Source organism: Eleutherodactylus coqui, chromosome 4 (genome assembly GCF_035609145.1).
Source record: "Eleutherodactylus coqui strain aEleCoq1 chromosome 4, aEleCoq1.hap1, whole genome shotgun sequence".
Classification (NCBI taxonomy): Eukaryota; Metazoa; Chordata; class Amphibia; order Anura; family Eleutherodactylidae; genus Eleutherodactylus; species Eleutherodactylus coqui.
In genome coordinates this window covers 74,313,030-74,330,909 of record NC_089840.1, presented here as the reverse complement: position 1 = coordinate 74,330,909, position 17,880 = coordinate 74,313,030, and the positions used below count along the sequence as shown (strand labels likewise).

Genomic DNA, 17,880 nt, shown 5'->3' with positions numbered 1-17,880 from the left:
TGTGTGACCAATGTACTTTAAAAGATCTTTGTGTATTCGTCATGTAACCCCTTTCTTTCTTTTCAGTCTCATTAGTGCTTTTCTACAGTTCCTTGGAGTTGTTCCCGTTACTTTTGGCGATGTGCCTTATGGGCTTTTTCTGGATCTCAAAAGTTGTGATCATCTTTCTCATCCTGTTAATTTTAAATTTTTTATTTTTTTTTGGTCCATTTTCCAACGGTATTCCGATTTAATAGTTCCTTTCGAACAAATATTGGCTTCGTCTTTGTGGAGACCGCCGTTGTTGGAACACTGAATGCTTGCGTTTTTGTCTTCCATTTAGATATTACTTCTCTCTGAGAGGGTTTCAAGTTTTCGTACTTTTGCTACATATTTATTGGGTCTTCATGAGCAATATGGTGGTGGTACTTAATAATAGTAAGGAAATGAAATGCAGAAGGGCGGGCTCACGCGATCGTCATTTCATTGCGTATTACATGCACATAATACGCGGTGAATGGAGTCAATGATGGTACATTGATCCATTCACACTTGCATACAATACGCGGGTAAAGAACGCAACATGTTTCTTATCTTACAGCGTATGACGCGTGCTAGAGCCCTATTCTCTATGGGTGCGTAATAAATGCTGTACATAGGCGATTAAATTGTGCGCCGTCTATATGCGAAGCGACAGACCGGGAAATGTATTAAAAAAATAAATTATAGCGTGCGTGAAATACACTGTCAGGTGCAGTCAAAAATCGTGGCGATTTGCCGGCTCCTACAGCAGTGAAATGCTGTTATAGCAGCGTTTTATCACACGCTCATGTGAGCCCAGCCTTAGGGAGTAGGCATACAGAAAATGGTTAGTTATATGGAGTTTGGACAATGGCAACTTGCCATATCTGTGCTATTTCAACCCGTGTAAAGCTGGCCATATACCAGACGGCTGTTCTGTGAACAGTTGGTCTGTGAAGGCTCCTCTGGGCGACAACGCCATACGTTGAAGCGCCAAATCACTGATTGATCTCTGGCTTACGCCCTGTTATTTGTAAGACTAGTCTGTGATGAGTATGCTTTGAAATTTTTAAGACTAAAATCAAAGGGCCAAAGATTCTGTTTATATACTTTCCTGATTCTTCACCAGCAAACTGATCCAGGAATCATCTATCCGGTGGCAGTCATCTGCTATGGTCTTCATATTGTCCATGCTGATGGTAGTTGCTCTCATAAATATCACTGGCGACATTTCTGTAGTTGCCGGTACCGTTACTTTTCTGCACTGACTCTGTACTTATACATTTTGCCTAAACTTTTTAAAATTTATTTCAATTTCTTTGTTATGTAGGCCCCATGACACTTGTCTATTGCACAAATGACATTTTTAGTTTGATGGGGAGAAAAGGGAGTGGCCCTGACTACTGATTTAAGCTGGGGCTACACAGACTTTTTGTAGCGTGGCTACAGCTGACGTCCAGGGGACAGTATGAGCTGCATGCAATGAAGTGCCCTCCTGTGACCTGCAGCACTCACTCAATGGTTAAGAGTTTTTGGATCATTTTAAACATTAGTGGCAGTGGGGGATTCTGCAGATATGAAAAACACCTGTTGCCTCGATGCTCCCCTGCTGCTCTTCCGGTTATTTCATTACTTTTGCCGCAGCAGTCGCATGGTTTGTTTTCTTATGTGACCGCTGCAGCCAATGGATGGCTCTATAGGTAAGCCACTAGTGACATTGCAGTAAACCTGCTGGGGGGGGGGGGGGGCTTTGACGTGACAGGTTTACAGGACGTCACTGGGCATCAAATGCGGTGATGCCCAATGACATCCAGGAGCCCGAAACTATATTAAAAAGTTAGAAACAACTTCGACACTGAAGTTGTATTACAAAAAGTCTCCATGTAGCCTCAGCCACAGGATGAGACCACAATGGAGCTTACTGCACTGCTCAAGCCATGCCCACGTGGGGCAGCCATGTGGTTTTACTGATAAATTATGTGATCTTTCTCTTTTTGGGATTTATTGCACCTTTTCTGCACTAAAAGTGCCAATGATTTCAGGGAACTATGATGTAAGCTTAAGGTAAGGACCTCCAAAGTAGTAGTTTTTGAAATGCTACCTGTACCACGTGCCACAGAAAGGCAGTGGGAGATTAGGGAGGTAAACAAGTGGCTCCACAGTTGGTGTAGAAAGGAGGGGTTTAGTTTCCTGGAGAACTGGGCTGTCTTTGCTGTTGGCTACAGGCTCTACCATAGGGACGGGCTGCATCTTAATGGGGAGGGCGCAGCTGTGCTGGAGGAGAAGATGGCTAGAAAGTTGGAGGAGTGCTTAAACTAAGGACTGGGGGAAGGGAAACCAGAGAGATGGAGAAGACAGTTACCTGGGACTAAGTAATGGAAATGGGGTTGGAGCGGTGAGAGGGGATAATACAGTTCGAACTGGCAGAACAGTTTGTAGGGATATACTTAAAGGGGTTGTCCCGCGGCAGCAAGTGGGTCTATACACTTCTGTATGGCCATATTAATGCACTTTGTAATATACATCGTGCATTAATTATGAGCCATACAGAAGTTATTCACTTACCTGTTCTGTTGCTAGCGTCCTCGTCTCCATGGTGCCGTCTAATTTCAGCGTCTAATCGCCCGATTAGACGCGCTTGCGCAGTCCGGTCTTCTCCGTGGTGAATGGGGCCGCTCGTGCCGGAGAGCTGCTCCTCGTAGCTCCGCCCCGTCACGTGTGCCGATTCCAGCCAATCAGGAGGCTGGAATCAGCAATGGACCGCACAGAGCCCACGGTGCATCGTGGGTGAAGATCCCGGCGGCCATCTTAGTAAGGTAAGGAAGAAGTCGCCGCAGCGCGGGGATTCGGGTAAGTACTAAACGGTTTTTTTTTTTTTTAACACATGCATTGGGGTTTGTCTCGCGTCGAACGGGGCGCCTATTGAATAAAAAAAAAACGTTTCGGCGCGGGACAACCCCTTTAAGGTAAAAAATAAACAAAATCCTCTCAACTGTATGGTGACTAATGCTAGAAATCTGACTAATGCCGCTACACACGGCTGAGAAAATCGTGTGAGATTTCTGCGTTGCAAGACACACACATCTCACACAAATATGAACCCTTTTCATTTGAATGCGTTCTGTCATACACATGAGCGATGTATTCCTGCACCGCAATGCTATGCAAGTAACAAACTGTGGCATGTTCTATCTTGCTGCGTGATCTTGTATCGCAGCCCCATCGTTTTCAATGGGGTCGGCGGCAGCGCTGGCCCCATTGTAACCAATGGGAGAACTCTCTGATCCTCTGCCACAAGTGTGACGCTGCTGCAGAGGATTCCTTCATTCCCGAACTGATGCAAGGCTGGTTTCACATGAAAATGCCTTGCATCCTTGGATGGCGAGCGCAATATGGGGGCGGTTTTCACGGCCATGTATCATGCTTGCCCGTGTGAAATGACCCTAAGGTTGATGAACTAGAAGTAAAAATGTGAAGAAAACTATGACATACTGGGAATAACTGAGACCTGGTTAGATGAAAGCTATGACTGGGCAGTGAATTTACAGGGTTACAGTCTGTTCAAAAGGGATCTTAAAAACTAGAAAGGGAATGGGTTTGTCTCTATGTAAAATCCTGGTTAAAGTCCACATTACGGGAAGATGTATTGGGGGGGGGGGGGGTGAGATGAACATGTGGAGCTCTCCTATGGTTAGAGATACATGAAGGGAAAAACAATAATAAATTCCTTTTTAGGATTTTCTATAGGCCACCAAATACATAATGTAAGAAAAAATTGTAGAGGGTGATGAGGAGAAAGCAAGTCTATTACATCGTTTTTTTGCCAGTATATACACGTGGGAAAATGAAATGTCAAGGAGACCTGCAGAATTACAAAGTAAACTCTCCATTAAATATTACCAGTCTAATCCAGGAGGAAGTCCGGAGTCACTTTAGGGACCTTTAACACGGGAAGGAATAATCTGCAACAACGTTGTAGAATATGCCACAGCTGAATTCAGCACTAACTAGCAGGAGAATTCTGCTAATTCTGCTATCTTTAATTCTATATTAAAATCCACACATTAGCAGTGCAGATTTTGGTGCTGCATCTTCCACAATGCTGTTGTGGAATATTCCGTCCTGTGTCACAAGTCCCTTTAAAAAGTAAACAAATCGCTGGGTCCCAATGGCATACACCCCCAGGTTCTAAGGGAATTAAGTAACATGATAGAAAGATCATTGCTTCTTATATTTAAGGACTCTATAGTGCCGGGGTCTGTTCCACTAAATTGGCGTATAGCAGATGTGGTGGAAATATTCGAACAGGTGTCAAAAAGTGAACCTGAAATCTTTAGGCTGGTAAGTCTAACTCCTATTGTGGGTAAAATGTTTGACGAGGTTCTAAGAGATGCTATCCTGGAGTACCTCAAGGAAAATAGCTGTACAACTCTGCATCAGCATGGGTTTATGAGGGGTCGCTCCTGTCCAACCCAATTAGCTTCTACGAGGTGGTGAGCTCAGTACTGGACCGGGAAGAGTCACCATATTGTATGTATCTTGATCTTTTTCCCCCAAAGCGTTTGATACTGTGAAAGTTGGTATACAAAATGAGAATGCTTGGATTGGGAGGGGGGGGGGGGAGAATGTGTAAGTGGGTAAGTAACTGGCTCAGTGATAGAAAGCAGAGGGTGGTTATAATACTCTGCTTGGGCCACCATTACTAATGGGGTACCAATTGAGTCTGTGTTGGGCCCTATTCTTTTGAATATTTATTTTAATGAACTGGGAGGAGACATATATTTTTGTCTCCTTCCAGTTGTCATATTTTTTTTATTTTTTTTTAGCCTAAAATACTGTTAGCATGTTAACACTGGGTGCAACCTGTCATTGTACCCCAACAGGCATCCATTGTGTTAGTTTTTACAATAGACTGGTTCTGCAGACTGTCAATTTACTTCTCAGTGTTACTGTAGCCATCCCGTTTTCGCAGCAGAAAACCTGCAGCAAATATGCTGTAAATCCTAAGTGGCCAATTCCGCGCCATAATGGTGCAGCTTTGGCCACGGTTTTAAATGCGGCTCAGCTGTGGATTTTAACCCTTGTATTTAGAGGAATTGATCTGCACCACAAATGGACATGATGCAGATTTAAAATCCAGATTCATTGCAGAAAACCTGGCTGTTCGTGAAATTTCCTCCGCATGGCTTGTATTGGAAATACAGCATAATTTCCTCAACGATTCTGTCAGTGGAAATTCTGCAGCTTTTCTGCCATGTATGAAGACTGCTTTGTCTGTCCTCTTTTTAAGGGGAAAAAAATCCATTGGGCTCTGTTCACATTTGTGTCAGAACCTCCATCACAAATTACATCAGATTTGGCAGGAAGTAAAATGTGGCATGCATTGTTATTCTTCCCATTGCAATACCAAAAAGCTTTATGAAACCCAGTGGACCCTACTAAGTCAATGGGATCTGCTGGTAGTATCCATTGTATAACATGTGCTTCACTGTCTCCTGATTACTCTTCTACATGGAAGCCACAATGCAAATGTGAGCGAGCCCTAGGGGAAAACCAGAAAGCAATGGAAGGGATTTTGGAAAACTGCAGTACCACCATCATTGCGAAAGGTTTTCCCTCGACCTGCTACAGTGTGTTCCAGCTTTAGGTTTATGGCGAAAAGAAGAAAAATCTGCAAGCAATATAGAAATATGCTTGCGTGAAAACGTCTTTACGTCTAGTTCTTGGTGATATGGCCAAGTCAAAGTGAAAGCTTTTTATTTGATTTCCATTTAGAAGTTTCAGACTTCTCAGAAGAAAGGAGTGCAGCCTTTTTTTTTTTTTTTTTTTTTTTACTTTACACTCGCAAACGGCTACCCTTGTGAATGAGCTATAGTTCATATGACAACTTGTGCCTGTCGGTGCCCCCCTCCCCATCGCAGTGCCAGAGCCACTATGCCACTTGATAGCTTTGCTCCCTGGGTGACTGTCTGAAATGAATACAATTGAGGCACTGGAAAGAAAATCAATCACTTTTTTATTTTGAAGCTCAGAGAATCATTGTATGACTCATCTATTCATATATTTTGTATTAATTGCAGCATTTTTATATATTGTCAGCCTTTATGTACAAAGCAGGATTCTTGGCTTCTTAATAAATATCAACTTGTTAATGATTTGAGGAAGCTTCTTTTTTTTCAGTTTTCATACAGCCATCAAATAGCAACACTTTGTATCAATTCTTTCACAGATGTTTATTGAGTGGAAGTAAACTTTGTATCTATTTTAGTTTTAGTACTCTTCTCAAACACTCAAGTAGTTTTGACTCCAAAAGGGTCAACAGGGGTTGTCACAAGTGCAAACATAGTATCAGGTTACTGTTTCAGAAATGCATTTAATACAAACAAAAATGTCTTAGCTGTGTTTGATGAAAGAGCCTAGAGCTAGAGTCCTTGGGGATGAAGAATGAGATTGTACTGGTGGCTTGGAATGGTCTCCTGGGAATATTTAACCACCCTTTCAAAGTGTTGCTCAGTTCACATCATAATAGATGACATAAGGCTTCAAAGGAAAGGTTACAGTACAGAATGGATGCCAAGGGATATTGGACTCTGGTGCAGGAGAATCGGGCTACCTTGATTTCAAAAGACTGTCACTTCTCTGAGTTTGAAGAGAAGTCGTCATCCTCCTCCTCACCCTCATCTGAGAATGAGGGGGACATGGCAGATTCCTTACCAGGAAGCAAGATACAAGTGATTGTCACCATGGAACCAGAGGTATTCTAGGACTGGTTTTTAAGATAACTTGGCTTTTTGGACTCTGTAACTGATTTCTACTGAGGTCTACTGAAATCTATCGTTCTTTGACTTCAGTGATGCCACCAAACCTTCATGAATGATCATGACAAAGTGGGTGTAGATAGATTTATGCTGATGCATTTTGGCATCACATAGAAGTTACTGGGATCTGTCCACAGATCTGTTATGACGTTGGCTTTGTTTATTTGCTTAATGAAACAGTTACTTTATTGTGTGTCATTGGAGCAGCAAAACAGAGTTCAGGTTGTGATGGGTCCATCAGACGATGGACCATTGGAGCACTATTTTACGCATCAAATGTAGGAGTACCTGGAGGAAACCAAAACAAACCCCATACAAATGTTGCCCTTGGTTGGATTTGAACCCAGGACTCCAGTGCTGCAAGACAACAGTGCAACCACCGAGCTATAGTGTAGTGCATATATAAGTTGCACGCACACACTACATGTAGTCTGGAAAAAAAACACTATTTAGTTGATATTACTATTGTAACATCAACTAAGCTTACAGTGTATATTGTAACCTTAGTTGATGTAGTCTGCTTGGTATAATCTTCGGGGTCATGAAAATGTTTGTTTGTTTTCTCTTCTCTCTCTATTATAATTCCATGCTTAAACCTGGTGTCTTAGGATGTATTTCAACTTCTTTTTTTTTTCTTTTCTTTTAAGTCTAGAATTTTTTTTTTCTTCATGCAACTTCCTTTTTGCTTTGTAGTGTATGATGGGTAACTTATTTTACTGTGATTGTCAGAGCTACTAGCCAGATACGGTTGTAATTTGTATTGTATTTAGCTTTTTTTTTTTTTTAAGTGTTTAATGGGTTTGGATGGATACATTTTGGTACCCTTATGGTGGCTTGGATTCAAAGTTTTGGCCACAATACAACAATCATTCTGAAAATGGTATGCGCTACTAACATATATCTCAAGCGACTTTTTTTTTTTTTTTTTTTCCAATACAAAACTTGTATTTAAACCATCATAAAATTTAACTCTGACAACAGTGACAGATTTATTTTGATGCATGAATTAACAATGGAGCAGATTTCCATCAGTCTGAAATTATTGCACTTTGGTACATAAGATGAAATAAATTATCATTAAAGTGGTTGGCTTATCTCACCCCTTTCAAAATAACCCTCTCCTGGGGCAATTGGCTGATTTAATGGTCTTGAATCACACACTCGGCACCTTGAAAACTGGCATTGCCGGGAAAATGTAGTATTATGTGGTGGTCATTTAAACATATGACTGTGCATGTAATGGGAGTCTGGCAGAGCGGGAGGTTCTCGTATATATGGAGTCTCTGTCCTGCCTCTGTTCCCTTCTATGTGATCCATATTCCCTGATAATCGGTTATAAGAAAAGGATTTGTCTTCATGAAACAACCCCTACAATGACCGTAAACCTTGTTCAAATTCTGAACCTTCATTGTTAAAGGGGGTTAGTTGTTTTGGAAATTCCTTTTTTTGCCAAGTCCGTCAACAGGAAATGCATTCATCACAGGGTGTCCCATTACTTACACTGCAAGTAGCTGTAATCTATGAGGGAACCCAACAGCAAGTGTTCAATATTCCTGCAGTGCCTCCACAGGTGAAATGAAGCATTGCACATAACCTACTGAAACTACTGGGCCACTTTAGTAATGCATGGAAGTAACCAATTGTAAAGAATGAGAGATTTCTGTTTTGGCTACTGATGGAGGTCCAGAATAGGGAGGGGACCCTTTATTACATCAGAATGCCTAATACAGGATTTGAAAATTGATTTTTCTTAACGAGACAACCCCCTCAAATCTATGATCGGCTTTATATAGAAGATAACACAAAAGCAGTGGGTTGTATGAGGTCTTCAGGATGTGATGGGAAAGAATGAGCACATAAATAGAACATCTGCACAAACTTGTGAGATCAGAAAGTGAAAACTATTTTTAGGCGTTTTGCTCCGGCCTCGAGCCGTTGCCCCCATATGTGTTCTGTGCCAGATCTTCTGAACTCAGTGCTTGTGAAAGCAGTAGAAATAAAGGTCTTGTGCTGTAAACCAGGGTGGGGCAGTTCTGTCATGTCATGAAATGTGGGACTTTGGGCTCACTCACACAGGCTTAAACGGCCATTGATTTCTATTAGGCCCACTCTCAGCGGCGTATTGTTTCATGAGTGTATTACACGTGTGGAGGGGGGGGGGGCAGGAGCCACGTGTCCTGTATCGGTGTGTATTACGCATCAATATAGCATATGCGGATATAACACCTGCAGCAGATACACACATTACATACGTATTTGCCGTGAACTGCATATTAAGAGTCTTAAAAAAAATACACAGGCCACGTACGCCCTTGCAGTACTATAGCACCGCACTCTAGCCTTTTGCAGTTGTAGCTTCTCTTGCTTGCAAGAGCTTTCCCTTCTTACTTCATATACATGCTGATTATATGCTGTATTTACTTGTTGGCAAAAATAGACTGGGTTTACAGCTCCCAGGGACAGATAATTCTCCATCTTGAAGCAATACTTGTTTACCACAAGTGTGGAATCTTGCCGTAGTTAATCATACTTTACCAAGCTCTGGCAATGATATAATGTAGTGTGACAGTTGCCACCACAGCAGTCCATAGGAATAGAAAGTCACATTTGCTTGCTTTGTTGAGATTTCTGTTCAGAATACAGCACCCCATAGACTTCTATGGGGCCCATCTGTGCCTTCATATGCCTCTTGTATCAATCCAGCAGAAAAACAACCTCAGTAAAAATGCCACCTCCTTTTTCTAATCAGTTTTGGACAGGTTGTGACCTCCTTTATATTGACCGCATGTGTCAGTTTATTGAGCATTTTCTGCTCTGCTGTGTCCCATAAAATTAGATTCAACGTGGGACCATGGAGGACCGAGCAGGGGACAGGCGATGGTAATGGTGGGGAGGGAGCTGTGAAGCTTTGTGTCTCTTCTCTTGCTTGCTTCCTTGACAGCACTGATGCATCCCCTGATTGATTGAATGTGGCACAGGAGCAATCTGACATATACTGGAAGATAAATGCAAGGCTGTCTAATGGGTGTTTACTCTGGTGGTCTGGTATTTGGGGAAGTGACATCCATGGTGACTGATGGGTAGAAGCCTTCCCATGGTGTACTTTGTAATTCTCTAATCAATTGTGTGGAGTCTTTAAGACCAGTTAATGACATGATTGCATTCTCTTGAAAGAACAGGTCCAATTAGTGTAATACATTACTTGTGTTACAATTGGTATTGGATGTGATTGGACAACCAAGTGACTTATAAAGACATTTTGTGTATTTTTGGCAAGTGGTAGAAATTTGGTTTAATGGCATGAGTGGTGATGAGGAATTGTTTATCTTGGGTTATCAAAGCAACCCTCCAATTTCAGGGGAAAAATTCTGCCCTGGGACTAAAGAGGAGAGGAATATTTTATCTGCCGCCGTTCTTCTCTGCCATCCTCCGATTCACCAGTTCTGGGTCATGTTTTTGGCCGTCCAAGATGGCCAAAGCAATCTTCAGACTATCTAATCCCCACATCGGTAGTGTCAGACTACTGTTGTACTATAATTGCTTTCTGATTCATCAGAGCTGCTCATGTTGTCAGCAGTGGCCAATCAGAAAGTGGTGGACAGTGTGCGTTAGGTAGTTAGATGGCTGCAGCAATTTTCTTGGACAGTCAAAAACAGGGCCTGAAACTGGTGAATCAGAGGGGCAGCAGAGAAGAACATCTGGATGTAATATAATCCACCCCCTCTTGTCTCGGGACTGACTTTTGTCCCAAAACCGGAGTGTCACTTTAAGTTATGTCGTCTCCTCACTAATTAAAGTGGATGCCTCGAATGAGGAAACCGTTCCCATTGTTATACTGCAGTTGTTATCCATTAGAATATTAAGAGCTTCCTTCTGTTAATCTGGAGGATGAAAGGAGCCGGAAGAGGGGAGATGCAAAGCTCCATAAGACGCCTCAAAGGGGTTTCGCATAAATAAGAACTTAAAGCTGCTACAATGTAAAATCCATAATGAAGCAGAAAGAACAAGTCCTTTATAGTCCACCAATAAGGCTCTGCTCACATGTGCGTCGCAAGAAACGTTCAGAGCCTCTGGCGGAGATCCGGCCTAAAACAGCACAGCATGCCAAGCTACTTTGTCCAGTAAAATGCTGGAGCGCATAATGAAACCTGATGCACCCCACTAGTTATAACTGGGTCAATCAGGTGCTGATTGTGCCGGTCAGGGGCTAGAACTGTCAGTTCAGTTGTCGTGGGGCTTTTTGTGTTTTGGTGTTTGGGGTTTTTTTTTTGTTTTTTTTTACTTGGTGGTTGTCTCCTGTGACTGAACCAAACAGTGGTCCACTAGTATAACTAATGGTTGCAGAACAGTTGAGCCCGCTTGCTCATTCTACAAGTCCTGATTGTATTATGACAACCAAACAAGCGCATCGGGATTCCTTTTGAAATCCTCTGACATGTAGTTCCCAACCGAAGCCCGTTACTAGTACAGCAGGGCAGCGGTGATCTCATCCACATTCCACAGCGCTGACATTTCCGTCTTTTCATAATGAGTTTAGCGGAGGAGTTAAATGCTACACCTTCTGTGCATGGCTCATGTATGGCAAACGGGGGTTATTTTGACCTGTAGGGCGTTCCCTGAAGTTACTTAGTAGTTCTTACCACACAATTACATCCACTTTTATTTTTTCTATATATTTCTAACTTTTTGTATTTACTAAAAAGTCCAAATCAAGTCGAAGTTCTAAGAAAATTTGTTAAGCTGGTTTCACAGTGTTGTGCTGAAAAATGCTCTTTCTTCATGGTGTTCTCGTGTCACCTCACCCCCCCCCCCCCTGCCTAAAAGAAATATGCTGCATCTAGATATTAAATTATGCTGTATAGTGGAATATAAAACATATACATTACACCATAAACAAAGCATTCTGCTGCCATCTGCGTTATTTTCGAAACCCTGCCTACTCTGGATATAGTCACACAGTGTGATGTAGCAAGTGACAGACTTGACTCTCTTAGTACATCTGTGTGTAAATAGGCTTTTATGACTGTCAATGTAATTTCGATCTTTTTGTGTCTAGGCTCCGGCTATTGACGGTATCCGGATCACCATGGAGAGTGCCTTAACAGCCCGTGATCGGGTTGGCGTCCAGGACTTCGTTCTGTTAGAGAACTATACGAGTGAAGCGGCCTTCATAGAAAACCTGAAGAAACGGTTCAAGGAGAATCTCATTTATGTAAGTTAATTTTAAATATCATGGTTGTGGCTCAGATGTAAATTCAGTCTGGGATATGCCAACCTGGTCTATAGTCGGCTAAAAGAAGTTATGTCTTGAGACTGACCGATGCTGTTTAGGAAAAGATGAAGCCATTTTTAAAGGACCACTCTAGTAATTGTAAGGTACCAGAAACACCAAATCCTAGAAAAGATAAAGAAACCTCTTATGGAATCCTATGTAAACTTATCAGTAAGGAGTGGTTGTAAGGAAGTCCAGAAACCTCCGTATTAGTCAAGTGTCTATTTATTGACTGGAGAATCTGAATGGCAGTATAAAGTGCAACGCGTTTTGGAGCTGGTGTTGCTCCTCTATCAAACACAAAATCTAGGCTGTCTTGAGAGCTGTAATTCCGTATGGAGCTAAAAGGGATAACACTGTTCGGATTGCTTCTGTCTTGGAGCCCTCTCAATATGCTCTTGTCTAGGACTACTGGCCCTCCCAGGCCTGAGGCCTCATGTTCACTTGCAAATTATGAATTAAAATCCGCAGCGTTTTTCCTGCACGCGGATCCGCGCCCCATAGGGATGCATTAGACACCCGCAGGTAGTTAAATACCTGCAGATGTCATTTTTCCCTGCAGGCGCCGGTCCCGCGTGCAGGAAAAAATCCTGACCATGCTCCTTTTGATGCGGGTCTCCCGCAGGCTTCTATTGAAGCCTATGGAAGCCGTCCGGATCCGCGGGAGACCTAAAATCAGAATATACTCACCTGCTGCGGGCCGTGCGTGTCTTCCCTTCTTCCCGGACGGATCTTTTTGCTTCGGCCCGGCGGATGTGCCCGGCGCATGCGCGTGGCACGCAGCCGACGTGCAGAGCACATCCGCCGGGCCGGAGCAACAAGATCCGGCCGCGAAGAAGAAGACACGCACGGCCCGCAGCAGGTGAGTTTATTCTATTTTCAGCCCTCATGTCCACGGGGCAGGAGGGACCCGCTGCGGATTCTCCATGGAGAATCCGTAGCGGGCCTGATTTTCCCCGTGGACATGAGGCCTGAGAGCTTGGGTGCATACATAGGGTCAGGACTTGGGCAGCAACAAGAAACTCTAAAATGATTGGCGATTGGGACCACTGCATCTTCGTCAAGAATATGGACTTGGGAAGGGAGAATACTGCCCGGTGTTTCTAGACTTGCATGTTATCTCGGCCACTCATGGCTCTCCAGATAGAAAAACTGTCCAGTTTATTGTATAGCCATCTAGACTGGCTGAGATGCTGCCTATGTGTAGCGCACTGCGCCAATCACGTGGTGGGTAAGGGACTAGAGGCTCGCTGCTGGCTCATACACAAATGAGGATTCACATGTTCCCCGGTAGGTCAGTCTGAGCCTGCTGTTGCCGTGATCTTTTTACCATTTCTGATGCCCATTAGTTTTAGTTAATTTTTTGTAGCTGCTGGTCTGCAGTATTTAAATTTCTTCTTAGCTGGTGAAATTAAAAAGTTTTTGGGAGAACATCTGTATACTTCATGTTTTCCATTCGGACGGGTGCGTCCCCTGCCAGCAAGTTGCTTGGGAGGAGTAGGGCAAGCAGGATGCAGACTCAGCTGAAAATCTGAACAAGCAGTTGTGAAAAAATGTAGTTTAAACTTTTGCAAAAGTCCCACATACATTAGAAGTCCTACTATACCACACATAAAAACATGGGGCATTTTACACATTGGCTCAAGAAAGCACAATTTGATGAACATTACACTATGCCTTAAAGGGACTAGATCACCGGAAATGTAATGTTTCTCCATATGGTTTTAATTAATTAGAAAACATTTTTCCAATCTTTTCTGAACTACATTTAATAGCCTTTAGAGGGCATTTAGCAGCCTCCTGGGCCATTCACACAGTGGATAAGAGCTGACTAGAGATGAGCGAGCATACTCGCTAAGGACAACTACTCGATCGAGCATTGTCCTTAGCGAGTACCTGCCCGCTCAGAAGAAAAGGTTCGGCTGCCGGCGCGGGTGAGAGGTGAGTTGCGGCAGTGAGCAGGGGGGAGCGGAAGGGGGGGGAAGAGAGGGAGAGAGAGATCTCCCCTCCGTTCCTCCCCGCTCTCCCGCCGACGGCAGCCGAACCTTTTCTTTCGAGCGGGCAGGTACTCGCTAAGGGCAATGCTCGATCGAGTAATTGCCCTGAGCGAGTATGCTTGCGCATCTCTAGAGCTGACCCATTCACTTGTAGAGGAGACTGATCTAGACATGCTCTGTGACCTGTGCATTTTTTTTTCTTTTACAATGTTCCCTATTTGGTAAAAATAATATAATCTGGATCAGCACAAGGACTGCGATACCAAGCTTTTATATAGATTTTTCTATCTTTTTTTTTTTTTTTTTTTTTACTACTTTTGCACAATAAAAACACATTTTTAAAGAAAAAAAGAATTGAATCTGCATCACCACATTCCATGACTAATAACCTTTTTATTTTTCAGACAACATAGCTCTTTGAGGGCTTGTTTTTTGCAGGAAGACTTGTAGTTTGTATTGGTACCATGTTGAGGTGTATATGACTTTTGGGCTGCTATTTATTACATTTTTGAGAGACAAGCAAAAGAAAAATAGCGATTTCTAGCATAACCCCTTGAGTGGCACGCCCGGAAATTTTCCGGGACGAGCTCCACTGCTCATAGCGACATAGCCCGGAAGATTTCCGGGCTATGTATCACTATGGGAGCTGCAGAGCACAATGCCGCAAGCTGTGACAGTGTGCTCTGCCTGCACAGACCCACACAGAGCAGTGCAAGGGCTTTGAAAAACCAGCAGAAGATATTGCCGATATGCCGGCAATCTCCTGCACTGGTTTGTTTACAGGTTGCCATAGAGACCATCGGCTTGTCAGAAGCAAGCCGATGATCTCTGTGGCAGGGAGAGCTGGTTGTTAGCTGTCAGAGGACAGCTAGGTACTAGCTCTTACAGCAGAGATCAGAGAAAACCTCCGATCTCTGCTGTGTTAACCCTTTACATGCTGCAGTCTATGTGACTGCAGCATGTAAAGGGCTGTCACTGCAGCATGTAAAGGGCTGGCACCATCGGACCCCCGGAATGTGATCAGGGGTCCTGATGGGTCCCTGTGGAAGTCCCCTAAAGGGACAAAAAAAAAAAAAAAAGTAAAAAAATTATAAAAACACTTGTCTCCCTTTACTTTGTAAAAAATCAAAAATACAATCACACATGTGGTATCCATGCGTCGTTATGACCCAAAGAAGGAAGTTAATACATTATTTAACCCCTTAATGACATGGCCCCTTTTTTTTCTTTTTTCCCCATTTCTTTTTTTCCTCCCCCCTGTTTAAAAAATCACAACTTGTCCCCCCAAAAAACAAGCCCTTATATAGCCATGTCAATGGAAAAATGAAAAAGTTATGGCTCTTGAGACGCAACTGCAAAATTAGTTGAAATTCAATGATTAGACCATTTTAAAAAACCTGCCCTGGTGGGCACGACAGGGTGGTAGGAAACCCGTCACTCAAGGGGTTAAACTTATTTTATTTTTCTTGCTCTCACCAAGTAAAATAAATGGTACTGATTAGTGAGGTCAGTAAAAAGTTGTGTCGCTGTCATGAAGGGGTTAACCAAACATGTGGTTACCTTGGGTGCTATGTTAATCCTATAGCTAAAGGTTCATGTGCTTCAGAGTCCTAATGGTTTCGAGGACAGTGAGACTTGCTGAAGTTTTCATATGCATTATTTGAGTTCTCGTATATAAGGTAAAACTTTGCTCCATTCCAATCTTGAAACTTGTTTTGCCCCCAATCTCTCTTATCCTCTGTTACTCACAGTGCCGCTTACATTCTTCACACTGTAGGGTTGACCCAGTGCCGGCCAATGCAAGGTGGTCACCACTCAATATTTTCTAACCAGATGTCAAAAAGCAGCTGTGCATAATGGCTCAGAACCTCATTAAAGCTTATGCTGGTTGCTAAAGAACCAGTTGCCTGTGGAGAGGGAAGTCTCTTACTCCTTAACTTCACTCCTATAATTTAGGCCTCTTTCACTCGGATGATGGCAATATCGCTGTTACAGAATCGCTGCAGTATTGCAGCTTTATATACGCGATTTTGTAGCATCAGTGATGCTTTTTTTTCTTGCGTAAAATGTCGCATTGCGTCGCTACTACCTGCGATTTTGTTGCAAGGAAGTTCATAAAAGTTTCTAACATTAAAAATGTATCACATAGCACAAAATCTGCAAGTACATGCGATGCGATAAACAAGTAGCCTTCATAGGGAAACATGCGCCAGAAAACATCACAGATCGCGGCAGTATAGAGCATGCCACAATTTTATTTTTTCTAACTACATAGCATCAGAGAAAACCTAGCTAATGTGAAGGAACGCATCGGAAACCATGGGCTTCATGTAGATGCATTTTGTAGTGCTGTTGCATCGCTACAAAATCATGCAATTTTTGTAGCCTGTGTTAAAACGGTCTTAACCCTTTCCAATCCACTGTCTGACCTCTGCAGACATTATAATTTAAGGCTGCACAGCTCCGATGTTGGAAGACGTCCATCTGGGTTCTCTTACTGTATATTGCCAGCCTCTCTGCTGTCGGCGCCTATCCAACGTGTCACCTCATGCAGTACTGGCTTTAGCCAGCAGATAGCGCCGTTGTATACCGGCAGAAAAAGAGTAAGCCCCTAGGAAAACCAGGATACAAATTGGATTGGAAAGGGTTAATCTGCTTCCCTGCCTTCTGGTAGGGTTAGTTTGATATTAAACAGCCATGTTTCTTCCCTGCAAATTGCAAGCAGAGAAACGCTGATTGCGGTGGATACCTGGACTTACCATAGTGATTGCAGCCAGCACCTAAATGTATGTTAGTTCAATCAGCATAGCTTTGCTTGCATTTGGCCGGGTAGACACTGTTGTGTAATAGCACCTATAGTATATCCTATGACCTATTATATGAGCTTTGTGTTGCACAGAGTGTTACCTGAAGGTTGCAAGTTCCCTTTCCACATGGTTCAGGTAGCCGGCTCAAGGTTGACTCAGCCTTCTATCCTTCCGAAGTCCATAAAATGAATACCCAGCCTGAAAGCGCTGCGGAATAAGTTGGCGCTATACAAGTAACAAGATTTATTTTGTTTTACATGCTACAGCTGTACAGCATTTTTTGAAAACACACATACAGGGGGGGGATCCTCCTAATTAAAGTATCCCTATTCAGAGATATCTAGAGAGACACATGCTAGACATAATTGAACCAAATATGGTGGCGATAATATCGAGGACATGTGGAAACGATCCATGTTGTTGACTGTGCCATGTCGAACTGTCTTGAAACAGTACATGCACTACTGGTCCCTTGCAGGTTCTCGATAAACCTTTTCAACAACAGCTGCAGCAACATCTTCTGTTAAGTTTTCATCCTCTTCCAGGTCAGACTCCCAAAATTCCTGTTTCTTCAGATTTCACCACTATCCTAATCGGTGTTCTTGGCGTCATTTGGCCTTTTTGCATTTGATGAATTTGGTGGTATTGTATCTTGTCACCACCAGGAAGTACTAGTTGAGACGAGTGACAGGCAGGTGACATTCCCTGTAGCTGATTGGCTGCACAGCTGGCTGGTGTTCAGGTCCTGCAATGGCACCAAGGTTCTCCCACAGCGGCAGAATTGGGAGCGCCGGCGGGGCCAGGACATGCACAGTATGCAGAGGCAGTATTAGCAGGGAAGGACAGCGGCGAATGTTGGAGCGGGAAGGACAGTGGCTAACCTATCAGTGGTGAAGCGCTGGCGTCGGGAGCACATGCACAGCATGCAGAGCCAGCGTTGCCAGGGAAGGACATGGGGAAACCTGGGAGCGGTGGCACAGGATGCA

General features: G+C 43.3%; 1 protein-coding gene across 4 annotated transcripts in view; it reads left to right on the top strand.

Moving 5' to 3' along the window:
- The window catches only part of MYO1C (myosin IC), a 138,974-nt gene that overhangs the window by 52,404 nt on the left and 68,690 nt on the right, over positions 1-17,880 (top strand). For all 4 annotated transcript variants that reach the window (XM_066599665.1, XM_066599662.1, XM_066599664.1 and 1 more), the window contains exon 2: positions 11,875-12,030. In XM_066599665.1, coding sequence (XP_066455762.1) covers positions 11,905-12,030 — 126 coding nt within the window. In that variant the 5' untranslated portion in view covers positions 11,875-11,904. The remainder of the gene's footprint in view (positions 1-11,874; positions 12,031-17,880) is intronic.